The sequence below is a fragment of the Mobula hypostoma genome, chromosome 15 (genome assembly GCF_963921235.1).
Source record: "Mobula hypostoma chromosome 15, sMobHyp1.1, whole genome shotgun sequence".
NCBI lineage: Eukaryota > Metazoa > Chordata > Chondrichthyes > Myliobatiformes > Myliobatidae > Mobula > Mobula hypostoma.
Window position 1 is genome coordinate 50916487 of NC_086111.1, and position 27470 is coordinate 50943956.

General features: G+C 40.1%; 2 protein-coding genes across 3 annotated transcripts in view; one reads left to right on the forward strand and one right to left on the reverse strand.

The window, feature by feature from the left end:
• LOC134356829 (peroxisomal acyl-coenzyme A oxidase 2-like) overlaps nt 1-22734 on the forward strand; it is a 42146-nt gene extending 19412 nt beyond the window's left edge. For both annotated transcript variants that reach the window (XM_063068003.1, XM_063068004.1), the window contains exons 7-14: nt 1891-2063; nt 3567-3732; nt 5338-5528; nt 9441-9602; nt 10807-10912; nt 16965-17182; nt 21066-21198; nt 22405-22734. In XM_063068003.1, the coding sequence (XP_062924073.1) occupies nt 1891-2063; nt 3567-3732; nt 5338-5528; nt 9441-9602; nt 10807-10912; nt 16965-17182; nt 21066-21198; nt 22405-22467 (1212 nt within the window). In that variant the 3' untranslated portion in view covers nt 22468-22734. The remainder of the gene's footprint in view (nt 1-1890; nt 2064-3566; nt 3733-5337; nt 5529-9440; nt 9603-10806; nt 10913-16964; nt 17183-21065; nt 21199-22404) is intronic.
• A 57-nt stretch (nt 22735-22791) lies between these two features.
• On the reverse strand, nt 22792-26121 carry LOC134357096 (BTB/POZ domain-containing protein KCTD6). The gene is made up of 2 exons (XM_063068400.1): nt 25984-26121; nt 22792-24796 (listed from the first exon to the last, which is right to left on the reverse strand). Exons 1-2 carry the CDS (start codon nt 26008-26010, stop codon nt 24110-24112), a joined length of 714 nt encoding a protein of 237 aa, XP_062924470.1. The 5' UTR covers nt 26011-26121; the 3' UTR covers nt 22792-24109.
• Between the last annotated feature and the right edge of the window lie 1349 nt (nt 26122-27470).

Genomic DNA, 27470 nt, shown 5'->3' on the forward strand with positions numbered 1-27470 from the left:
GTTTGGATTTGGATGTCACTAGTAAGGCCAGCAGGTAATGCACATCCCAATGGTGGTGGTGGGCTAACATCTTGAAGTACTACAGTGTATATGGTGAAGGTACTCGCACAGGGGGGGATTTCAAGGATCTTGAATGAGAGAATTTAATGACAGGCAAAACATACCCAAGTTAGAATACTGTTTAACTTTTAGGGTCCATGCCTTCTTTGTACAGATTCAATCTCAGGTTTAATATCACTGGCATATGTTGTGAAATTTGTTAACTTTGCAGCGGCAGTATAATGCAGTACATGATAATACAGAAAAAAAAATGAAGTGTAAATATATTAAAAATAGTTAAATAGTACTAAAACAGAAATAAAGAAGTAGTGGGGTAGTGTTCGTGAGTTCAATGTCCATTCAGAAATCAGATGGTAGAGGGGAAGAAGCTGTTCCTGAATCATTGAGTGTGTGTTTCAGCCTTCTGTACCTCCTTCCTGATGGTAACAATGAAAAGAGGACATGTCCTGGGTGGTGGGGGTCCTTAATGAATGGACACTGCCTTTTGAGGCACCTTTCCTTGAAGATGTCTTGGATGCAATGGAGGCTAGTGCCCATGATGGAGCCGACTAATCTTACAACTCTCTGCAGCTTACTCCGATCCTGTGCAGTAACTCCACCTCCCCCCCCCTCCACCCTCATATACCAGACCAGTTAGAATGCTCTCCACGGTACATCTGTAGAAATTCACAGGTGTTTTAGGAAGCATACAAAATCTCCTCAAACTCCAAATAAAATATAGCCACAGTCTTGCCTTCTTTATAGCTGCATCGATACAGTTGCAAGAACAAGATTGTGGACACTTGCAGTTAGCTGGTTTTCTGTATTAATTACCCATAAAATGTAGTCTGATCTTCATCTAAATCACAATGATAGTAAAAACGCAATCTGCCTAAACTGGTAACACACAAATAATTGTACTCATCATTACTGAGTACACCATTTAAACAATCAGTGTCTAGGTTCAAACAAGTATGTGAAACTCTGGGGAAATGCCGTCTACAAAAGCTATTTGAAGTCAGGTGTTCCAGTCAATGAGTTGAGATTGAAGGTGTGGGTTGTAGAGATGCCCTGCCCTATTAAAAAAGACACAAAGTCAGGTTACTGACAGAGCCTGCTCTTCTCGAGAAAGAACTTTATGTGCACCATGCCTTGATCAGAACAACTTTCAGAGGACCTTAGAATGATTGTAGAAATACATGAATCTGGAAAGGTTACAAAAGCATTTCTAAAGACCTGAGTGTTCATCAGTCCACAGGAAGAGAAATTGTCTACAAATGGAGGAAATTCAGTATTGTTCCTACTCTCCCAATGATTGGTCATCTTGCAAAGATCATAAGCACAACATGCAATGCTGAAGAGGGTGAAATAGAACCTAAGGGTAACAGCAAAAGACCTGCAGAAATCTCTAGAACTTGCTAAAGTTAAAGTCTCTGTTCATGTGTCTTTGTAACATTTAATCTTCCTCTTGCAACATGGCTGACCTATTTTGAGTGTCCGTCTAGTGGTGCATCTCAACAGTTTGATAGAATGAGACTCTGCCATTGTAATGTTGTTGAATACCTTAAAAGAATTGGTGTCATTTAGTTTCTTTTGAAAAGTGAAAGATAGGATAAGGTTTTGGATATTATTTTGGATTTGTATAGATGGTAACATTGCATTTTCTGCTGAATATGCAAATATAACAAGTTTCACTTCTATTATAGAACTCTTTGTGTCAGTCCTGAATTGTAGAATGTAAGTAACACAAATGTTTTATCTATCAGTGGAATATTCCCTAGTTAATGTTCCTAGCAGCTCCTTTTGCACTTCACTGAATTGGAAATGCAGGTTTTTCATTGCTGTTTCCAGGTGACTTCAGATGGCAGTTACGTTAATCAAGGATCTGACAGAATCAATTACATCAGTATGATGATTACTCGAGTGCGAGTACTATCTAGAGAAGTGGTACCTGCTCTTACTAAAGCCTGTGTTATCGCTATTCGATATTCTGTGGTGAGACGTCAGTCAGAATTAAAGCCTGGGTACGTCTGAAGAATGAGTTCAGTGCCACTTACTAAAGCAGTGATAACTGAATGAATTTGTTGTTAGTAATTGTTCTTTAATTTGTTTTCATATTTACGGCAGGTTTTATTTTCCAAGCTAAAATGTAGTATAAATGTAGAAAGCTAATATTTGATATAAAATCTTTTTTGATTGAAATGCATGAGAAAGCTAAATTAGTTCATTGTGATAATCTCATTATAAAATGAGCAGTTTTAAGAATAGAAGAATGAATCAGAAACTCGAACAAATTCTACCTTTGGCTAATGGGGCATGCTATCTCGTAATTTATTTTGATCCCTTTCCCTTCCTGAGATGTATTCAATTACTCTGATGTCACAGTTAAACTTTGTTTATAAGTTATTTTGCTAGCCTAATCCTTCCAATCTATTGCCCATTAAATGGATGTGAATTGTTACTCACTTACACACCTATTGTGAATCTCTCTATTTTGGTCTCACCAGTTTCAGTGGAAATACATGCATAACTTCAATCATGACATAAAATAAATACTCTTTTTAAAAAATGCAATTTCGGTAACTTTTCCTCCCATAAATTCCTCATACCCAGAATTTGTGTTAGTTTCCCTTTCTTTGTACTGTTTAAAAGCCAATACAATCCATAATCAAGTGTTAAATAGGATAAACATAATTCTAGGCAAATTCTTACCCAATAATAGTACAGACAGTTTTGATTATATTCGATGCCTCCACTAACATATTTTTGTTGTACATTGCAGTCAAGCCTTATTTTCATTGTAAAGTATTTTCATTTCCTTTTGGTTATACTGTATGTGGTGAGGCTGTGACTAGAAGAATATCACCTCATCTGCTGATGGATCCCAACTGTTCACAAGCTTCATACTGTGATTGAATGAGCGGATCAAATGGGTATCCAAGTTTACTTGTGCTACAAAACTAGGTGGCCGTGTGATCTGCGAAGAAGCTGCCGGCAGGCTTCAGTGGAATATAGCCAGATTAAATTAATGCACAAGGACATGTCAGATGGAATATAATATGGAAAATATGAGGTTATTCACTTAGTAGATGCAGAATTAATTTTCTCCTGGCTGGGATGTCTAAAACCACAGGTCATAATTTCAAAATAACAGGCTGGCCATTTAGGACATAGATGAGAGGAAATTTCTTCATTCAGAGGGTAACAAATCGGAAATCCCTACTGAACGGGGGTGTAAAGGAACAGTCACTCAGTATATTCAAGATAGAGTCAATAGAAGTTTTATAGATCAGAAACATGGGTGAAAGATCAGCAAAAAAATTGTTGAATGGCAAAGCAAGCACAATAGGTTAAATAACCTGCACCTATCTCTTATTTATTTATTAACTCCTCCTTCCACTTCTCACAAAACAATTTTTTAAATGAAAAGTTGTACCAAATATAACACGGTCAAAAAAGATGCATGAATAGATTTGATGTGTTTTAACAATCAGCTTTAACTATTTTTGAAATTCTGTCTCCTTTAGTGAAAAAGAGGCTAAAATTCTAGACCACCAGACCCAACAACAGAAACTACTTCCCCAGCTTGCCACAACTTTTGCCTTTCATTTCATGTGTTTGTCTATTGAAGCCTTTTGCAACCAAGTGAACTTACAGATCAAAACCAAGAGAAATACCTCATCTGTACCTGAGGTAAGGTAAACTTTAGTATGAGATGATGATCTAACACTGTTACCCAACCATTAGTGAACACTTAAGATAGCTTCCAGTTATATGTGCAAAATCATGGAATTGAAAGAAAAGTACAAATAATGCCTGGGATTACCTATATCTTTCTAAATTTCCAATGCTGCTACTTATCATGCATTTGAGTGAATGCTGTCTGTGATGTACAATACCAGTACAGTGTATTATAACTACAAACAAATAATAATTATCCTATATATTAAGAGGAGGTAAGGCATACCATATTTGTTAAGCAACACACATAAAAGTTGCTGGTGAACGCAGCAGGCCAGGCAGCATCTCTAGGAAGGGGTGCAGTCGATGTTTCAGGCCGAGACCCTTCGTCAGGGTCTCAGCCTGAAACGTCGACTGCACCTCTTCCTAGAGATGCTGCCTGGCCTGCTGCGTTCACCAGCAACTTTTATGTGTGTTGCTTGAATTTCCAGCATCTGCAGAATTCCTGTTGTTTCCATATTTGTTAAGTGACTTTTTACTGCAAAGTTTCCAATTTTTTAAATATTGTTCAGCTAGGAACACAGGTTTTTAGTGCCTAAGATCCACATAAGGATGATAGCATGTTACAGTTATGAAGAAAATGTCAACAAACCTTAAGATGGACATCATTTTGGATGTTTTTGTGGATATAGGCAGTGGTTAGGAACCTGGCGAAGGCTGGGTGGTAGCATGAGCAACAGGCAGGGAGGAGATGCAGCGGAGTATCTTTGGTTTGGTTCATGGCAATTTTGGATATGATGTGGTCTAGGTTAGTGAGGTCAAGGTAGGAGCATGTCAAGAAGGGTGCATAGGCACTGGGAAAAGTGTTTGAGGTCAGGAAATAACATGCCAAAAGATTGAACATTGAGTGTGGGATTTATTGAGACCATCTACTGCTGTCATGGATAACGAAATATAGCAACCGTGTATCACTGGAATGAAGCACCTAAACAAAGAGAAATATTAAGATGTGGAATAAAAAGTTAGTGATAATCTACTATAGAAGTAATGTTGAAAGTTTGAACAACTGGTCAGCAAGATCCAAGGGGGTTAATTGGAATATGGTATACTATGATTAGAAGATGCATGGGATAGACAAGGCTTCTGTTTAGAATCTGGTAATACTTTCTGGGGTTGAAACAGGGAAAGGAGATGGGAAGCAGAATTTTATATGAACAGTTTATGTAACGTGGAGAGTACGAGACTACCTATGAGAATACTGAAGTATTTGTGAATTTGAATTGTCTTTATTTCCTTCTGGCTGGGTTAAAGGAATAACAAGCTACATCAGTATGTAGATAGACTAAAATAGGGAACGAAGTAAATGTTATTACAGAATTGGAGATTGACCAACATCTATCCCTTTATCATTTGCGTTTTAAAATGAATTATGTAATCATTAATCTTGTTGTGTCTAGGACCTTGCATTTCACAAATTAGCTAGTATCACTGCACTGGAGTAGTTGACTTCCTGACAGTAAATATTGACCAATGAAAAACCTTCTAAAGAAAATGAATTACTGTTGGATATTTTAAAATGTTGAATTCATGAGCACAGATGTTTCTCATATTTTACAGTTACATGCCTTGTCTGCAGGCCTGAAGGCTCTGATGTCAGAGGCCTGTAGTACTGGAGTTGAAACATGTCGCCGAGCTTGTGGTGGCCATGGGTATTCCATGCTCAGTGGTTTACCCTTGCTGTACGCTCGGGTGGTGGCCTCCTGTACATATGAAGGAGAAAACACTGTGCTGCTTCTACAGACTGCACGGTAAGCTGGGATCTTACTACTGTAGCATAAAGTCTGTTTCAAATTTACTTTCAAGCTGTGTCTATGGCTGATGAATTGAATTGACTTTACTTCTTACATCCTTCACATACACGAGGAGTAAAAATCTTCACGTTACGTCTCCGTCTAAATGTGCAATCATAGTAAATTATAAAAAAAATTATAATCAATAGAGCAGTCAATGTAACATAGAGTACACTCAAATCAGTGTGAGTTAACCTGTCTGATGGCCTGGTGGAAGAAGCTGTCCCAGAGCCTGTTGGTCCTGGCTTTTATGCTGTGGTATCATTTCTCGGATGGTAGCAGCTGGAATAGATTGTGATTGGGGTGACTCGGGTCCCCAGTGATCCTACGGACCCTTTTTACACACCTGTCATTGTAAATGTCCTGAATCACGGGAAGTTCACAACTACAAATGCGCTGGGCTGTCCACACCATTCTCTGCAGAGTCCTGTGATTAAGGGAGGAGTTTAATATTTAATAAAGTATGTTAAATATTTGTACAATCACAGCTGTTAAAGTTAGTTATTTTTATATATGAAGTGACTTAGATCACATACCTCCACTTGTAGGAATAAACCTACCTCATTTCCTGAGATGTAGGCCAGGTGATCCTGCACATATAACATATAGAATAGTACAGCACAGTACAGGCCCTTCGGCCCACAATGTTGTGCCGACCCTCAAACCCTGCCTCCCATATAAGCCTCCACCTTAAATTCCTCCACGTACCTGTCTAGTAGTCTCTTAAACTTCACTAGTGTATCTGCCTCCACAACTGACTCAGGCAGTGCATTCCACGCGCCAACCACTCTCTGAGTAAAAAACCTTCCTCTAATATCCCCCTTGAACTTCCCACCCCTTACCTTAAATCCATGTCCTCTTGTATTGAGCAGTGGTGCCCTGGGGTAGAGGCACTGGCTATCCACTCTATCTATTCCTCTTATTATCTTGTACACCTCTATCATGTCTCCTCTCATCCTCCTTCTCTCCAAAGAGTAAAGCCCTAGCTCCCTTAATCTCTGATCATAATGCATACTTTCTAAACCAGGCAGCATCCTGGTAAATCTCCTCTGTACCCTTTCCAATGCTTCCAGATCCTTCCTATAGTGAGGTGACCAGAACTGGACACAGTACTCCAAGTGTGGCCTAACCAGAGTTTTATAGAGCTGCATCAGTACATCGCGACTTAAACTCTATCCCTCAACTTATGAAAGCTAACACCCCATAAGCTTTCTCAACTACCCTATCCACCTGTGAGGCAACTTACAGGGATCTGTGGACATGTACCCCGAGATCCCTCTGCTCCTCCACACTACTAGATATCCTGCCATTTACTTTGTACTCTGCCTTGGAGTTTGTCCTTCCAAAGTGTATCACCTCACACTTCTCTGGGTTGAACTCCATCTGCCACTTCTCAGCCCACTTCTGCATCCTATCAATGTCTCTCTGCAATCTTTGACAGTCCTCTACACTATCTACAACACCACCAACCTTTGTGTCATCTGCAGACTTGCCAATCCACCCTTCTACCCCCAGATCCAGGTCGTTAATAAAAATCACGAAAAGTAGAGGTCCCAGAACAGATCCTTGTGGGACACCACTAGTCACAATCCTCCAATCTGAATGTACTCCCTCCACCACCACCCTCTGCCTTCTGCAGGCAAGCCAATTCTGAATCCACCTGGCCAAACTTCCCTGGATCCCATGCCTTCTAACTTTCTGAATAAGCCTACTGTGTGGAACCTTGTCAAATGCCATACTAAAATTCATATAGATCACATCCACTGCACTACCCTCATCTATGTGCCTCGTCACCTCCTCAAAGAACTCTAGCAGGCTTGTTAGACACGATCTGCCCTTCACAAAGTCATGCTGACTGTCCCTGATCAGACCAGGATTCTCTAAATGCCTATAGATCCTATCTCTAAGAATCTTTTCCAACAGCTTTCCCACCACAGACGTAAGACTCACTGGTCTATAATTACCCGGACTATCCCTACTACCTTTTTTGAACAAGGGGACAATATTCGCCTCCCTCGAATCCTCCAGTACCATTCCCGTGGACAACGAGGACATAAAGATCCTAGCCAGAGGCTCAGCAATCTCTTCTCTTGCTTCGTGGAGCAGCCTGGGGAATATTCTGTCAGGCCCTGGGGACTTATCTGTCCTAATGTATTTTAACAACTCCAGCACTTCCTCTCCCTTAATATCAACATGCTCTAGAACATCAACCTCACTCATATTGTCCTCACCATCATCAAGTTCCCTCTCATTGGTGAATACCGAAGAGATGTATTTATTGAGGACCTCGCTCACTTCCACAGCCTCCAGGCGCATCTTCCCACCTTTATCTCTAATCGGTCCTACCTTCACTCCTGTCACCCTTTTTTTCTTCACATAATTGAAGAATGCCTTGGGGTTTTCCTTTACCCTACTTGCCAAGGCCTTCTCATGCCCCCTTCTTGCTCTTCTCAGCCCCTTCTTAAGCTCCTTTCTTGCTTCCCTATATTCCTCAATAGACCCATCTGATCCTTGCTTCCTAAACCTCATGTATGCTGCCTTCTTCCACCTGACTAGATTTTCCACCTCACTTGTCACCCATGGTTCCTTCACCCTACCATTCTTTATCTTCCTCACCGGGACAAATTTATCCCCAACATCCCGCAAGAGATCTCTAAACATCGACCACATGTCCATAGTATATTTCCCTGCAAAAACATCATCCCAATTCACACCCGCAAGTTCTAGCCTTATAGCCTCATAATTTGCCTTTCCCCAGTTAAAAATTTTCCTGTGCTCTCTGATTCTATCCTTTTCCATGATAATGCTAAAGGCCAGGGAGCAGTGGTCACTGTCCCCCAGATGCTCACCCACTGAGAGATCTGTGACCTGACCCAGTTCATTACCTAGTACTAGATCTAATATGGCATTCCCCCTGGTCGGCCTGTCCACATACTGTGACAGGAATCCGTCCTGGACACACTTAACAAACTCTGCCCCATCTAAACCCTTGGAACTAATCAGGTGCCAATCAATATTAGGGAAGTTAAAGTCACCCATATGACACCCATTTCATCAAATTGCTAGTTTTTGCCTTGAAATGGCACCATGTTGCCCTTCCCAAGATCTGATTTTGCAAGCTCAACCTAATTTTTCTGCTGACAAGCTTTTAAGTCAAGGCTTTTACTGAAGCTTGCTTCCCTGCCATTTTGGAGATCAGACTTTTAAATCTGAGGCACAAATTTAGATGAGAGTATGGAAGAACAAAGTTATTTAGTAGTTGTATGTAATTATCACTAATTTAAACCTTTATATGGACATTAGTTTCTAAGTTACAGCCATAAAGCATTGTTGCATGAGAAGAGTGGAAGAGTAGTATTTATGATTTTCAAACTAGCTAAGTGGTTTTAATAAACAGGCTTAATAATGGAAATACATGTCACCTTTTCATATCTAACCTGGTTTTCATATCTCATCATGGTCAACAAACTATGCACACTCACAATATCTCTCTTCACATGTAGACTGGATTATGATGAACCTCCATAGCAGCCCTATGAAAGACTTGGGTCTTAGAATTTTGATGATTTCAGATAAACAAAAGCATCTATTATACTGCAAGTAGGAGTATCCAAACTCTCAGCCATAAAGCAGCATGCAGAAGTTGGTGCAGAAATAACAAGATCCTTATTTCAAAAGCTGGCTTGTTTTCAAACTGAAATCTAGTATGTACGGTAGCAGGGTCAAATTGATCCCATGTCAGTTCTGTGGAAAAAGTGTATGTTCCAAATATAGTCAAATTTGTCAAGTATGACTTCAAAAATTACCTTTGAATGCAAGTTCTATTTTGATTCATTAGAACTAATGTGATTTTTATTATCTGCATTTTAGGTTTCTAATAAAGTGCCTTGCTAGAGTAGATCATGGTCAACCTTTACCCCATTCTGTCTCTTACCTGTCTGAACATGTCTCTCTCCATTGTACTGCAAAGGAGAAAACTGATTTCTTTAAGCCATTGGTATACACAGAAGCCTACAAGCACAGAGCACAAAGGTCAGTAAAAACACATTTCTAAATTTAAAATTCAGATGGCCCATTAGTGAAATACACCAAGAGTGAGTAGGTAAGAAAATGGTTGCAAGGAATAATAGTAGTTTTAGCGCTTTACGAATGAATTTGGACTCTGGAAACTGACCTATGACCATTGTTAACATTGGAGAAGTTGAAAATAACTGGAGGTTGATAAATAATGTTGAACAAAACACTACAGCACATGATGGGACGTAATGGTGACCTTTAAGTGGACAAAGTATGAATGTATAGAACTTAAATGGAAGAGCAATTTGGTTGTTTGCAGAGATAAGCAACCCAAGAACATGAGTCCACTAAGTCCTCAATCCGAGTCAATATGCAAGAAGAAAATGATGGTATAGTGTTTAACAGAAAATATTTTTTGTACACAATGGTATTAGGCATCATTTTGTACCTGTGGATGTTGAAAGCAGTAATGAGCAATGATAGTGTACACTTAATATAACACTCAATAGATCATTTGAGATGACTTAATAAATTTCTTTACTGTTTGCTGAAAAAACTTAATGACCTGTTGAATATATTTCCAATTAAATGTAAAAGCCATTAACCCAAACGTATGTTGTTCATGATCAAATCTAGCCATCAAATTAAAGATTAGCTTTATTTGTCACATGTACATCAAAGCATTGAGTGAAATATGTCATTTGTGTCAAAGACCAACACAGTCCAAAGATATGCTGGGGGCAGCCTGCAAATATCACCATGCTTCCGCTACCAACATAGCACACCCACAATGTACTAATCCTAACCCGTATATCTTTGGAATGTGGGAGGAAACTGGAGCATCTGGAGGGAACCACAGGGTCACGGGGAGAGTGTACAAATCCTTACAGACATTGACAGAAATTGAACCCTGATCTTCCAAGTGTTACACTACCGTGCCACCTTACTCTCTATCATGTCCTGAAAGCTCCATGTCCATTTAATTAATGGTCTACTATTACCACAAAGTTATAAAATTTATATATACTGGTAAAGTTTATAGGTGATAGGAAATAGTAAATAAAAACAGAAAATACTGGAAATAAGATTGTCTGCATCTGTGGATAGATTAGCTAGTAATGCACAATAATCATTTTGCTTTAATAACACAATTATCACAATGCAGAGCCATTTTTTATCAGAAGTAAGCTGCTTTTTATGTGTCATTGTATTTCTACAGACTGATTAAGGATTCTGCGGACAAATTGCAGTCTCTTCTTCAGTCTGGAAATGAGCAGTATGTTGCCTGGAATACCACTTCTGTGCAGCTTGCAAGGACTGCAGTTGTAAGATACTGGATCTCATTCTTATTCCTTTGTTCTTGTCAAAAGCATTGATCTATCCATAGCTATCAAATATTTTATTTCCTGTATATCAGGAGTTCCCAACCTTTTTTATGTCAGGGTCCCCTACCATTAACCAAGGGGACTGTGGCCCCCAGGTGGGGAGCCCCTGCTCTATATTATCAAATGTACTTGCATTTATGATGGACGACTACATCCAGGTAATTGATGATCATTATTTACCATTGATTTAGAAACATAGAAAATAGGTGCAGGAGTAGGCCATTCAGCCCTTCGAGCCTGCACCGCCATTTAGTATGATCATGGCTGATCATCCAACTCAGAACCCCGCCCCAGCCTTCCCTCCATACCCCCTGACCCCCGTAGCCACAAGGGCCATATCTAACTCCCTCTTAAATATAGCCAATGAACTGGCCTCAACAGTTTCCTGTGGCAGAGAATTCCACAGATTCACCACTCTCTGTGTGAAGAAGTTTTTCCTAATCTCGGTCCTAAAAGGCTTCCCCTCTATCCTCAAACGGTGGCCCCTCGTTCTGGACTTCCCCAACATCGGGAACAATCTTCCTGCATCTAGCCTGTCCAATCCCTTTAGGATCTTATACGTTTCAATCAGATCCCCCCTCAATCTTCTAAATTCCAACGAGTACAAGCCCAGTTCATCCAGTCTTTCTTCATATGAAAGTCCTGCCATCCCAGGAATCAATCTGGTGAACCTTCTTTGTACTCCCTCTATGGCAAAGATGTCTTTCCTCAGATTAGGGGACCAAAACTGCACACAATACTCCAGGTGTGGTCTCACCAAGGCCTTGTACAACTGCAGTAGTACCTCCCTGCTCCTGTACTCGAATCCTCTTGCTATAAATGCCAGCATACCATTCGCCTTTTTCACCGCCTGCTGTACCTGCATGCCCACTTTCAATGACTGGTGTATAATGACACCCAGGTCTCGTTGCACCTCCCCTTTTCCTAATCGGCCACCATTCAGATAATAATCTGTTTTCCTATTTTTGCCACCAAAGTGGATAACTTCACATTTATCCACATTAAATTGCATCTGCCATGAATTTGCCCACTCACCCAACCTATCCAAGTCACCCTGCATCCTCTTAGCATCCTCCTCAGTGCTAACACTGCCACCCAGCTTTGTGTCATCCGCAAACTTGGAGATGCTGCATTTAATTCCCTCATCCAAGTCATTAATATATATTGTAAACAACTGGGGTCCCAGCACTGAGCCTTGCGGTACCCCACTAGTCACCGCCTGCCATTCTGAAAAGGTCCCGTTTACTCCCACTCTTTGCTTCCTGTCTGCTAACCAATTCTCCACCCACACCAATACCTTACCCCCAATACCGTGTGCTTTAAGTTTGCACACTAATCTCCTGTGTGGGACCTTGTCAAAAGCCTTTTGAAAATCCAAATATACCACATCCACTGGTTCTCCCCTATCCACTCTACTAGTTACATCCTCAAAAAATTCTATGAGATTCGTCAGACATGATTTTCCTTTCACAAATCCATGCTAACTTTGTCCGATCATTTCACTGCTTTCCAGATGTGCTGTTATCACATCCTTGATAACTGACTCCAGCAGTTTCCCCACCACCGACGTTAGGCTAACCGGTCTATAATTCCCCGGTTTCTCTCTCCCTCCTTTTTTAAAAAGTGGGGTTACATTAGCCACCCTCCAATCCTCAGGAACTAGCCCAGAATCTAACGAGTTTTGAAAAATTATCACTAATGCATCCACTATTTCTTGGGCTACTTCCTTAAGCACTCTAGGATGCAGACCATCTGGCCCTGGGGATTTATCTGCCTTCAATCCCTTCAATTTACCTAACACCACTTCCCTACTAACATGTATTTCGCTCAGTTCCTCCATCTCACTGGACCCTCTGTCCCTTACTATTTCTGGAAGATTATTTATGTCCTCCTTAGTGAAGACAGAACCAAAGTAATTATTCAATTGGTCTGCCATGTCCTTGCTCCCCATAATCAATTCACCTGTTTCTGTCTGCAGGGGACCTACATTTGTCTTTACCAGTCTTTTCCTTTTTACATATCTATAAAAGCTTTTACAGTCCGTTTTTATGTTCCCTGCCAGTGTTCTCTCATAATCTTTTTTCCCCTTCCTAATTAAGCCCTTTGTCCTCCTCTGCTGAACTCTGAATTTCTCCCAGTCCTAAGGTGAGACACTTTCTCTGGCTAATTTGTATGCTTCTTCTTTGGAATTGATACTATCCCTAATTTCTCTTGTCAGCCACGGGTGCACTACCTTCCTTGATTTATTCTTTTGCCAAACTGGGATGAACAATTGTTGTAGTTCATCCATGCAACCTTTAAATGCTTGCCATTGCATATCCACCGTCAATCCTTGAAGTGTCATTTGCCAGTCTATCTTAGCTAATTCACGTCTCATACCTTCAAAGTTACCCCTCTTTAAGTTCAGAACCTTTGTTTCTGAATTAACTATGTCACTCTCCATCTTAATGAAGAATTCCACCATATTATGGTCACTCTTACCCAAGGGGCCTCTCACGACAAGATCGCTAATTAACCCTTCCTCATTGCTCAAAACCCAGTCCAGAATAGCCTGCTCTCTAGTTGGTTCCTCGACATGTTGGTTCAAAAAACCATCCCGCATACATTCCAAGAAATCCTCTTCCTCAGCACCTTTACCAATTTGGTTCACCCAGTCTACATGTAGATTGAAGTCACCCATTATAACTGCTGTTCCTTTATTGCACACATTTCTAATTTCCTGTTTAATACCATCTCCGACCTCACTACTACTGTTAGGTGGCCTGTACACAACTCCCACCAGCGTCTTCTGCCCCTTAAGTGTTACGCAGCTCTACCCATATCGATTCCACATCTTCCCGGCTTATGTCCTTCCTTTCTATTGCGTTAATCTCTTCTTTAACCAGCAACGCCACCCCACCTCCCCTTCCTTCATGTCTATCCCTCCTGAATATTGAATATCCCTGAACGTTGAGCTCCCATACCTGGTCACCCTGGAGCCATGTCTCTGTCTCATTTCACTGAAAAAGGGAAAAAATAACAACAAATATATTAAAATCGTAGTTTTTGCAACTAAAAGTCTGCTACAATGATTTGTTCAGCTAGTAATAGTGAAACAGACAGTTAGGTTCATGCAGCATTTGAGGTTCCAGGTGATATTGCGTGTTAATACAAGCAGATCCTATATGGAATAGTTCAGTTGCAGCTAACAGGTTCAGTTGAAGTACAAGTGCAGTCAGTAGCATTTTGCCTGATATGGCGTCAGAGTCTATCATGTTTTTCAGACATTATATTGGAGTCATTGAACACTACTGCACAGAATCATGCCATTCAGCCCATCTAGTCTGTGCCAGGCTATTGATCTACCTAGTCCCATTGACCTGCACCAAGACCACAGTGCTCCATATCACTCCCATCCGTGTACCTATCTAAATTTCTCTTGATGTTGAAATTAAACCCAAATCTACCACTTCAGCTGGTAGCTCGTTCCATACTCTCACCACCCTCTAAGTGAAGAAGTTCCCCCTCATGGTCCCCTTAAACATTTCACCTTTCAACCTTAAACCATGACCTTTAGTTCTAGGCTCACCCAATCTCACTGGAAAAAGCCTACTATCAATACCACTCATAACATCAGTGTTTCTTTTTTATTTCATTTTTGATTATGTTGTTAGTCGTGGAGTCAAAGAAATACAACACCTCAAGTCCATACCAACTATCAAGCATCTTTTTTCCAAAAAATATTTATCCATTTTACTTTCCCCACATCCCATGAATGCTCTCCTGATTCTGTCACTAACTAAACACAAGGTGCTATAATAGAGGCCACTTCATCTATCAATCTGCACAATTTTAGGATTAGAAAGGAGACTGGAGAATATGGAGGGGGAAATGTGATCACAAGGCAAATGTGATAAATCTAATACTAGAGTACAGGATTGAATAAGACCATAAGATATAGGAACAGAATTAGGCCACTCAGCCCATTGTGTCTGCTCCATCATTTTATTATGGCTGATCCATTTTTCCTTTCAACACCATTTTCCTGACTTCTCCATGCACCTTGACTAATCAAGAACTTTTCAATCTCTGCCTGAAGTACACCAAATGACCTGGCTTCCACAGCCACCTGTGACAATGAATTCCCCAGGTTCACCATTCTCTGGCAAAAGAAATTCCTCCTCATTTCCCTGCTAAATGCTTGCTTCTCTATTTCCAGGCTGTGCCCTGTAGTCCTAGACACCCCCAGTATAGGAAATATCAACTCCACATCCATGCTATCTAGGCCTTTCAACATTTGATAGGTTTCTATGAGGTTCTCCCTCATTTTTCTAAATTCCGGTGAGTATAGACTCAGAACCATCAAACACTCCTCATACAAGAAGCCTTTCATTCCCGGAATCATTCTCGTGAACCTCCTCTGAACCCTCTTCTTAGATAAAGGACCTAAAACTGCTCACAATACTCCAAGTGAGCCCTCACCAGTGCCTTATAAAGCATCAGCATTGTATCCTTGCTAGTCTGGTCCAGGGGGTCCCCAACCTTTTTTGTACCGCGGACCGGTTTAATATTGACAATATTCTTGTGGACCAGTGGACGGGGGGGGGGAGGGGGGAGAATTAATCACAACTGGAATATAGGTGATAAGTCACTTGTAAGTGGCTAATGCACTCAATTTCATTTCTAAAGGGGTTTATCCAACGAATTTAATATTAAACACACAGCGCATATTTTCTTGGCATGAATATAGTGATGTCAATTATAACAGTGGTCCCAAACCGCCGGGCCGTGAAGAATACAGTGGTACAGCGGTAGCCAGAATGCATCCAGCACATTTTTAAGAAAAAAGCCGAAATAAACAAGCTAATTGATTACGTGCCGCCCAGCACGTAAATGCCGGCCTAGATCAGAGGCAACGCAATCGGCAATCTAAGTCCCATGACTTCTAAGTCCTATGTGGCCTTCCTGTTTTCTCAACACTACCTGCCCCTCCATCTTTCTTATCTTATTATTGAGAAGAATGGCCACAGGGGTGCTCTGCACAGGCTGCCCATTTCTTTTCCCTCTCCTGACAGTCGCCCAGATACCTGCCTCCTGCAAGTTAGGGGTGACTACCTCCCTGTAGCTCCGATCCATCATTTTTTCATTTGCTGAATGAAACAAAAATCTCCTAGAATTCCCACATCTCACACAAAAAAAGACATAGCACAGCTGCTGGAGCCATTCTAATTGGGTAAATGGAACTTTAAAGCAGCAGTTCTGATGGCTACAGGATTGTGCTATGAGTGTTAAGAGGGAACTGAGAAGAAATTCATAGACTGGAGCAGGAAAATAGGCTGGATCATCTGGCCTAACATTTGCCACCTACACTCCTGCAGCTGTGACTGCAATGTGCACCACTCAGGGAATGATGATGATCCTGCTGAACTTTCAGCTGAACACGACAGCTGATCTCAACAGTGATCTCGAATGTCGTGTGGAAGTCAAGTGACTCGTCATTGTGCAAAGGATTAATTTCCTTGTTATGAAGCTGATTGCCATGGAAACCCTTGGTGACGTCCCTCAGCTGCATCTCCGTTGGGTTCATAATACCACATACCAATAAAGAACACAGATGAGAAATATTGCCCAGGTTTCCATGTCAGTCACTGAGAGTAAACAATGATTTTTTTAAAATTAGGACCAGTTCCCATCTTTATTTAAGACTAGGCCCAAAATATCTCTTATTGATATTTTTGACAAATAATTAAAACACCGAGTTTTCAAAATTCACTCACTACCACCACATGCAACCCACCCAGAATCCCAGACTGGAAAGTCTTAGCAGAGCTGTGTTGTTGAGTGAATGTTAAAATGTGAACAGGAGCAGCAGAAACCTCTCAAGCCTGCTCCACCCTCTATGAAAATGGGTGACATTTGGGGAAAATACTCTAGACAGATATGTGAATGTTCTGATTTTGTTTCTTGGGTTCAATGTTTCTGTTTCATTATGAAGCCCCCTTTAATTTTACAGGCTCACTGTCATTTTGTAGTTGTGAAGAACTTTGTCGACGCAATGGAGAAGTTGAAGCTGGAGTCTGAAATCCAGCAAGTGATCAAGAGGTTATGTGATCTTTATGCATTGACTGGCATTCTGACCAATGCTGGGGATTTCCTATATGATGGTTATATGACTGGAAAACAACTAGATTTATTGAGTTCTTCTCAATTGGATCTTCTAGCTCTCCTCCGGTAATTTATTTGTACATACATAAATGCAGAATAAGAAAAAATTATTTGAATATGTCAATTAGTTTATGTTGTCATTTTTTTGTTTTGTAACTGTGGAAGTGAAAATCACTAACCACAGCACTGGGTTTCCAATCAGAAACTACAAGCTATTTTTGAATAAGACAGCAGCGGAATTTATTTTTCAGGACATAATAAGGTCCATCTTTGCATCGAGTATTATCATGCTGAGCAAATTCATGTGTCTGTTTGTGCTTTTGATCATGTTTAGCTCCACAAAGATAATAGGACAGGAGATAAGAAAAATAACAACTTATTAAGGTTGATGTAATATGCAGAAACAGTTCATTTCCTGAAATTTTGAGACAGCCCATTAAAGCCACTTGGTCAAATCCAACATTATTTGGAATCTTACCCACAGATTAATAGGCCCAATTGCATTCTGAAATTCAGCTTATCTTTTGATTTTACAACAGTGTACAAATGCAGAAGCAAAATGTGAGTAAGGTGACAGCAAATGTAATCTCCCAATGTATCGCTGAACTTGCCAATTATCCAACAGCAGTTCCAAAATGTACTAAGCTGTGGTGCTAAAGTAACTATCCTATTCATTTGAAAAGTCCATTCCAATAAAATTTATGTAAAAGCTAATGATTTCAGCTACAGATGACTTTTCATGTATATTACCAAATGCAATTTCTGACTTTCTTGTTGAGATGTCATTAGGAAGGAAAAGATGAATTATGAAAGTAAGCTGGCTACTAATATCAGAGAAGATACTAAACGCTTTTTTAAGTATTTAAAGGGTAAAAGAGAGTTGAGGGTAGATATAGGACCAGTAGAAATGACGATGGAGATACAGGTGTCCCCCACTTTACGAAAGTTCGCTTTACGCCACTTAGGTTTTATGAAAGACCTACATTAGTACCTGTTTTCGCTAACCGAAAGAAATCTGAAAAGGATTTTCGCTTTTACGAAAAAAATGAAAATAGCGTTCAGCGTTTCTTTTACAGCAAGCCATTATAGAGGCAGCGCGCACCCTGAGCAGCGAGAGTGGCAAAAAGCGAAAATAGCGTTCAGCATTTGTTTTGCAGCGAGCCATTAGAGGCAGCGCGCACCCCGAGCAGTGAGAGTGACACCGCCAAGCTCCGTCCCCAGGAACTACACTCAGCATCTCAGCATCAAGCCACCATAGCTTTGAATTGCGTGAGATTTTCGCTACGATTGACTGTGCTGCTATGATTGCAGAAAAGTATGAATTTAATTTGAAAGGACACATAGATTTAGGGCAGGTTTGCAGGATGTTTTGAGTGCTTACAAAGAACTGTATGATAGAAAAATGCGTGAACCTTCCAGTGTGCTCGCTGTCTTCCCAATTCTGGTAAATGAAACTACACTGTACATACATTATTTCTACTTTATATAGGCTGTGTATTTATCATATCATTCCTGCTTTTACTATGCGTTAGTGTTATTTCAGGTTTTATGTGTTATTTGGTATGATTTGGTAGGTTATTTTTTGGGTCTGGAAACGCTCAAAAATTTTTCCCATATAAATTAATGGTAATTGCTTCTTCACTTTACGCCATTTTGGCTTTCGAAAGGTTTCATAGGAACGCTCTACTTTCGGATAGTGGGGGAAACCTGTATTATAATGAGAGACATAGAGATGGCAGAGGAACTGAATGCATATTTTGCGTCAGTCTTCACAGTGGAAGACATCTGCAGTATACCAGCATTCAAGAGTGTCAGGGAAGTGAAGTATATGCATTGAAAATTACGACTGAGAAGGTGCTCAGGAAGCTTAATGGTCTGAGGGTAGATAAATCTGGACCTGATGGAATGCACCCTTGGGTTCTGAAGGAAGTAGCTGGAGAGATTGCAGAGGCATTAACGATGATCTTTCAAGAATCGGTAGATTCTGGCATTGTACCAGATGACTGGAAAATTGCAAGTGTTACTCCGCTATTTAAGAAGGGTGGGAGGCAGAAGAAAGGAAACTATGGACCTGTTAGCCTGACATCAGTGGTTGGGAAGTTGTTGGAATCGATTGTTGGGGATGAGATTACAGAGTACCTAGAGGCACATGACAAGATAGGCCAAGGCCAGCATGGTTTCCTGAAAGCAAAACCCTGCCTGACAACCTACTGCAATTTTTTGAGGAAATTACAAGCAGGGTAGACAAAAGAGATGCAGTAGATGTTGTGTACTTGGATTTTCCGAAGGCCTTTGACAAGGTGCTGCATATGAGGCTGCTTAGCGAGATAAGAGCCCATGAAATTACAGGGAAGTTACTAGCATGGGTGGAGCATTGGCTAATCGGCAGAAAACAAAGAGTGGGAATAAAAGGATCCTATTCTGACTGGCTGCCAGTTACCAGTGAGTTCCAAAGGGGGTAGGTGTTGAGACAGCTGCTTTTTACGATGTATGTCAATGATATGGACAACGGAATTAATGGATTTGTGGATAAATTTGCTGATGATTCAAAGATAGGTAGAGGAGCACGTAGTGTTGAGGAAACAGAGCCTGTACAGAGATTTAGATAGTTTAGGAGAATGGGCAAAGAAGTGGCAAATGAAATACAATGTTGAAAAGTGTATGGTCATGCACTTTGGTGGAAGAAATAAACGGGCAGACTATGATTTAGATGGGAAGAAAATTCAAAATGCAGAGATGCAAAGGGACTTGGGAGTCCCTGTGCAGGATACCCTAAAGGGTAACCTCCAGGTTGAGTCAGTTGTGAAGAAGGTGAATGCAATGTTGGCACTCATTTCTAGAGGTATAGAATATAAGAGCAGGGATATGATGTTGAGGCTTTATAAGGCACTCGTGAGACCACACTTGGAGTTTTGTGTGCAGTTTTGGGCTTCTTATGTTAGAAAGGATATACTGACATTGGAGAAGGTTCAGAGAAGATTCACAAGAATGATTCCAGGAATGAAAGGGTTACTGTATGAGAAACATCTGGCAGCTCTGGAGTTCAGGAGAATGAGGGGGGATCTCATAGAAACATTCTGAATGTTAAAAAGCCTGAACAGATTAGATATGGCAAAGTTATTTCCCATGGTAGGGGAGTCTAGGACAAGAGGACACGACTTCAAGATTGAAGGGCATCTATTTAGAACAGAGATGCAGAGAAATTACTTTAGTCAGAGGGTGGTAAATCTGTGGAATTTGTTGCCACAAGCGGCTGTGGAGGCCAAGTCATTGGGCGCATTTAAGGCAATGATAAATAGGTTCTTAATTAGCCAGGGCATCAAAGGGTATGAGGAGAAGGCAGGGGAGTGGGGATGACTGGAAGAATTGGATCAGCCTACGATTGAATGGCAGAGCAGACTCATGGGCCAAATGGTCTACTTCTGCTCCTATATCTTATGGTCTTATGTGGAAGATAACGTATCTCCCTGAGGCTGCTCTGCTGATTTTTAACAAGTTTAGCAGATGTTCTATATTTCAGTGGTGTGTAAACTCTGTTGATAACTCTCACTGTTGTGAGAAATATCATTTGACTTGTCATCATTCTGAATTAGTATTCATTGAAGAATTTGAATATGACCACCAATGTTTTAGTCAATTGTGTGTGATTGATTGAGGCATTGCAGAATCTAGCCTTTCGATATGCCATATAAGCTGCCAGTGGTCCAAACCCCAAATTCCAATGCTCCCACAAAACTCTCTGGCCCTTTTTGTACCTTAAAAGCTACATGTTGATCAAGTTTTGGACAAAGTCCAAAAATTATCTTGTTTCTCAATATTGACTTTTGTTTGGCAATGCTCCAGTGAATCTCTTGTGGTATGTTTCGTTACTTTGAATTGCCATCTATGTTGCTACATTTTCTGTGTCTTAGTAAAAACTGTTAATAATATGTTAATGTTATGGTTTTAGGAAAGATGCTGTCTCAATAGTGGATGCATTTGATTACCCTGACCAACAACTGAATTCTGCCATTGGTAGTTACGATGGTCATGCTTATCAACGCCTCTTTGAATGGGCTCAGAGAGCCCCATCAAATGCAAAGGTATTACCTGCATCAGATTTGTTGTTTTGTGACCCATTGTTCATTGGATGGTCCCACTTGGGAGTTTATTTTTTCTGCATCAATTGTGGCAAAATCATTGATAAGAATTACTGCAAAAAGAGGAATCTGCATCCCTTCCTCTCATTCCTTCTGGATCTTTATGCTTTCTAAAATGGAACTCTGCATTGATGTTAATAATCACCTCTGTTTGTGAACATTTCATTAACATATACAAGAATAGTTTCAAATTTCAGATTTATTTCTTTGAGATAAAAGCAGTAAATTTCACCTGTTTTACTTTGTTTATATATTATGAAAAAGATCAAGAGATGTACTCAGCCCAGCTCATAACTACATGCCCTTACTGAAATAATGCATATTAAATCAAATGTATTAATTATATTAATCCTTTTCAAGAATTAAATACTGGGGTCAAACACTGATTGAAGCTTGGGAGTTCAACCTTTCACAAGGTGGACTTATACTAAATTTCTTATTCCAAATTTTTGACTTTTGTGTTATTGCACTTTGTACAACTGAGGTGCAGTAACTTGCAGTCAAGCAATTCATTGCTTTGCTAAACCTAGTTTGTACTTGGTTATCTTTTCCATTTTTGAAGTATCAATTTGTATTATCCTTCATGAGTTTCTAACCTTTGCTGGAGCTGCAAATAAATGTAATTGTTTCCCATGGTTAATGATATCGATATAACTAAGTCTGAAATGAAGCTTGACAGCAAAGCATGCTGGTCAGTTCCTATACTTAAACGGGATATCAGTAGTATAATCCATGTACTAAGATATGAATTTCACAGGCGAGAGACATAGCTAGATTTTGCAAAATGTTTCCACTAGTGGGAGAATGTCAAATGGGGGAAAATGGTACAAGATCAGGGATTAGATCTTGGTGGAACAGTGCAATATGGCCATCAATTCCTCCGCGATCTCAGGTTGTTATGACGTTTTCTTGGGGATAATATTCTTGTTAATTCCTGTGAAAGTTCAGTGTATTGAGCTGCACAGGCCATGGTATGCTTTTATAAATGCTTGAAATGTTTGTTATTCAAATTCACAAGGGCTGGGAAGGTAATCTGGCAGGAGGTCAGCCATAATAATTAACTGATTGATTAAAGCAATCAAAATCTGAATGAGTGATTTATTCATTATCATTAATTACTTAATTTTACTGTTATTTTTGTTTCAACAGGTGAACCTTGCATATGAGAAATACATGAAACCTCACTTTCAGGCAGCACAGTCCAAGTTGTAATGCATTTATCTGAATTTGTACTTATGTACATTTGCCTATTAAAACTTAATCAGATACAAGTTATTCACTTTAAATGTTAACAGCTTTATGAGTGTATTGACTGAAGTTTAATTGAATTGACAATTTCCAATATGCTTAAGTAAAATAAAATGAGAATTGTATTATTTTCAATAAATTACTTAAAACTAAGTATATTTCCTTAAAATGATGCCTTTGTTTAAAATATTCAAATGTTTCAGACGTTCTAGTCTTTTCATTAAATGAATCAAATGAATCAATAAAATAATGTTTTAAACAGTTTATTTCAAAAAAAGTCATTAGATATCAAATGTTTACATTGATCCCCTTCCCCTGTAGTTACGGATTTGAAAGGTCCACAAGTGTTAAATTTTTCACATTGAATATTCAAATAGATCAAAATACACTGCTGACTTTCCTGGAAAGCTGGTTGCTATTGCATGAAACCACCATAAGACTAAGACCAGCAAGATCAAACATTAATAATTTGAAATCCTACACAGCCAACTGCAGTTAGCAATGTTATTCTTAAATTTCAGACATTAAAGCAAAAGTTAAGTGAAAATTCTGTTTGCCAGCTGCACAAAGTTCAACACAGGTTTGATAGATTATGCCAAAGGTTCCCAACCTCTATGCTGTGGAGCCCTACCATCAACTGAGGGAGTCCACGGACCCCAGATTGGGAACCCCTGGATTATGCTATGAATGGGATTTCATTCAGTTCTAAATAATCTAATGAAATTGGTTTGTAGTCTGGGATGGATCTGATTATGTATATTATTAGTAACACTACTTCATGTACACAACTATCATGGATGTTTAGAAGTAGATAATATTTAAAATGGCACTGAATATGGATGTAATACAAAGATGACATATTTCCTGTGGCCTAAAGACATGTTTATATTGAAATTTAACTACAAATTATCAAGTGATTCATGCAAAGGTTCAAGATTCATGTAGTAGTGTATAAGCAATACTGATTAGAACTACTATGTTCATCCAAAATCCTAGCTCTTCCCATTGAAATTACTATATGATACACGAACCTGCTGGAACATTTAAAGGCTCAACTTTTTGCTTAAAACTAACTTCCAAATACCTGTAGAGATGAATGCACATCTGTAAATTGAAGAATTTTGCAAAGAACATTATAAACAATGAAGCATCAGTGCAATGACTCATTCAAAATCTATACCACTGAAATGGGTTCGCATGCACTGAAAGAGCCACAAGAATGTTATCATCATATTCATCTGCACCCATACTTTCACAGACTACCTCAAAATATTTTGGACTTGCAGATATTATTTATAGAACAGCAAAGAACCATACTTTATTAAACTATTTATTTCATAAGGAGAACCAACAGAAAAGTACATCAGTATTAGAAAACAAAACCAGCAAGTGGTTTAAAATGTTAATCAAAATTTCAATATTACAGGAATATGCATCTTACACTCCATTTGAACAGAATTTGATTACAGTATGCACAGGAATATGGATATGTACAGAATATTACTGAGCTGCAGAACATGGTTACCTGGATATTCAAATAAATGTTTATCTATACAGCCATCCAATGCTGTCATGGGGTAGCTAGCATTTGGTACTGTGAAGATGCTCATTCATCAGTTTTCCGGGCTAGTCTGCAGAAAGTCCAGTTGTGTTCTACAGTGTTCTCATTTGCTCTCTCACTCATATGATGTACCCTCGTCATTCTAATAGTAAAGCCCTGCTTTGCAATGTATTCCATCAGATGAACACGAAGAGACACCTCCTGGTGATAATCACAGGGTCCAAATGTGAAGGACACCTGAAAATCTCTGGTATCCATCATGTGTTTGTTCCATTTTGTGAAATAGTTTGAGATACCCTCAAGGAGAGCATGCACTTTCGTTGTGATTGTCAATTGTGTTATTATAACAGCTACTGGATTGGAATATTTGGAAAGTTTGCGTGTGCTAGACAGTTCCACCACCTCCTCAAAGGTATCTAATGAATAAAGGGGCTTAGGGTCATTTAGACAATGAATTAAAGGTTCTATCTGATAAAAATCAGCCTCTTTTCTAAGGAGATCAATTTCTTTAAAGCCATGAGGTAGTGTCAGATCTGCTGTCCTTAGAAAGTTCAAGATGTATCTGAAGAGAGGTCCATCTCTATCAATGAAATAATTTCCTTGGGAGTCTTTGGCAGTGGGGAAATCTCCCCTGAACATTACACCCAACATGGAGTCTGGGTACCTCGTGAGAGTAGAAATTGATGTTGAATACAGATGTCCTCCAACATTAAGAGTGACTGGGTCACCCATCTGAAAAAAGAAAAAAAACAAAACTAGAACATGATAGAGTCGGAGAATTGTTTGAACTTGGAAGGGAAAATCTCAGACAAATGAATACATATAATAGCAATACAGCTGGTTTCAGTTCTCCATAGAGCCTCTTTCCCTACAGGTACATATCCAGTTCCCCTTTGAACACTACAATGCCTGTACGAACACTACAAAAGCCATGGTAGTACATTACAGGCCATAATGATCCACTGTAAAAATAATTACCCAGTTAGTGATTCCATATTTTTGCCGAATTATGCAAAATATATTTCACTTAACGTGCAAATATTTCATTCACAATTCATTGTGCTATTATACAACTCCCTTCACACAAAAACAACTAGTATTAAAGACCTAACCATAGAGCGCATAACATTGAAACATTTACTCCAGCTCTAACAGTACTAGAGAATTTGGGGGAAAAGTTTGTTTTTACCCCTTGACGTGATTAAATACCACTTTAGCAGTATTTCACATTGACAGGCTCATCTGACATCAGACTTAGTGCACATTAACGCCTACAATGCAATGTGCTGTATTTTTGCTTAACCAGCATAGATTGAATTTAAAAAATGCAATAAAGAGTACGAAAAGAAAACACATTCTGGTAACTAAATCATGTGGCCCATTTCTTTGATCAAAGTGCCTTAAAGGGACGGGAAAAATGCCAAATAGACCCAAAAGCTACATTAATACTAGCATACAAAGTTAAACAAAATTCATTTTACGGCGAACAAAAATAGAAGTTTCCCTCCTTACGTTTCATGGTAGAATTGATACTTGTGTGTTGCCGAGATAAACAAGATGTAGAACAAAATTAATCTTGCATTAACCAAAACAGAAACTTCGCAGCGTTACATAGAGGGGTTGCTAATTACATGTAGCTGAGACAAATAAAAGCAACAAATGGTTTACAATCTCGACTCTCTCCAAATATCTTAACGTTAGCAGAAAGACTGTGGTATCCGCGGCGTGACTGCCCGCTCAGCAGTTACCAGCGCCCGCAACCACACGGGTCAGCGATCAGTGCCAGGGGCAGATCGCTCCGTGTCCCCCTCGTCCGGCCAGCCGGCCGCCACGCAGCAGCTCCGCCTGAAGCCCCAGCGCCGCCTGCGGGCTCACTGCGGCCCGGGGCGTAGCTCCAATCCCTCCACAACCCTACTCACCATCTGGCCCCAGTCTCCATTATCCATCTGGCTGCGAAACTTTCAATCGCAGCCCCCGGAGAAGCTGGTCCGTCCCTCGGCAGAAGCGGTACCGACAGCCGCTCCGCGATACCGTCGTCGCGTTTTGAGTCTGCCTGGAACGGCAGACAGGCAGGCAGTAGAGCATGCGCTCTAGGCAGCACCGGCCAAATCATTAACAACAGCTGTGACTATTTGAACAGAGTACCACCATCATTCATAAAGGCAAAAATAAATTATCCTCGGGTGGGAAGTGTTCCGCAGAGTATGATTTAATGAAAAGTCATTGACGAGAAACCTTAACCATGTTTCTCTCTGCGCAGACCCTGCTGGTCTGCTGTGTACGCCTCGCATGAAATTTCAGCAACCAACAAAATAGACAAATATAAGTTTAAACACAAGAGATTCTACAGATACTAGAAAAACCGTATTGAACAACACACACAAAATGCTTGAGGAACTCAGCAAGTCAAGCAGCATCTCGTCTGGTACAAATGTATTTAAAAGCTGAAATCAGAGATGGTGAGAGTGACTGCCCTTGACACCAAGACAGCATCTGATCAAGAAGGGTATTAAGGAGCCTTGGTAAAATGATGAATCGGTAGGGGAAATTCTCTGATGAGTGGAATCATACCCAAGACAAAGGAGGATCTCTTATCAAGTTAAACAGGTTAGTTTCAAGACGTCACTGCACAAGAGAACCCATGGCAAGTGAGAAGGAGGTGGAGATGGGAGATAGGGAGCAGTGTTTGGAGAGAGTAATCGGAATTCAGCACACACACAGGAATTCAAATTTGGAGCAGATATAGACAACTGTTCTCCTCTGGCCTCCTCAGCCATTTAATAAGATCATGGCTGATCTGACTGGAACCTCAGTTCTATACTCGAAACCATCCATAGCAACCTTTCAGCCCTTAGCATATCATTACGAAAATATACTTAAACGTACCCGAACCAATAGCCATGGATGAACCAGGAGGTTCATAGTCTGCTGAGGGCTCGATCTGTAGCATTCAAGTCAGGCAGCCTGGGACTATACAAGAAAACAGGCACAACTTACAGAGGAACACTCACAATATGCTGGAGGAACTCAGCAGGTTAGGCAGCATCTGTGGAAAAGATCGGTCGATATTTTGGGCCGGAACCCTTCGTCAGGACATTTGACATATGCACTAAACTTGTACCCCCCATTTTCACTGATTCACAAAGTTATACAGTTATACACTCCTTTATATATACTCCTTTACTCCCTGTATACCCACGACTGTGTTGCCACCCGCAGCTCCAATCTTCTAATTAAATTTGCCGACGACACTACATTGATTGGCCTAATCTCAAACAATAATGAGGTGGCCTACAAGGAAGAAGTCATCTCTCTGACACAGAGGTGTCAAGGAAACAACCTCTCCCTCAAAAACGAAGGAGCTGGTTGTGGATTACAGGAGGAATGGAGACGGGCTAACCCCTAT

Excerpts from the sequence above, each read along its gene's own strand:
- LOC134357096 (XM_063068400.1), bottom strand. The coding sequence starts at position 26,010 with ATGGATAATGGAGACTGGGGCCAGATG. Across the intron at positions 24,797-25,983 it reads ATGGAGACTGGGGCCAGATG|ATGGGTGACCCAGTCACTCT; the intron begins GTGAGTAGGGTT and ends TTCTTTTTTCAG.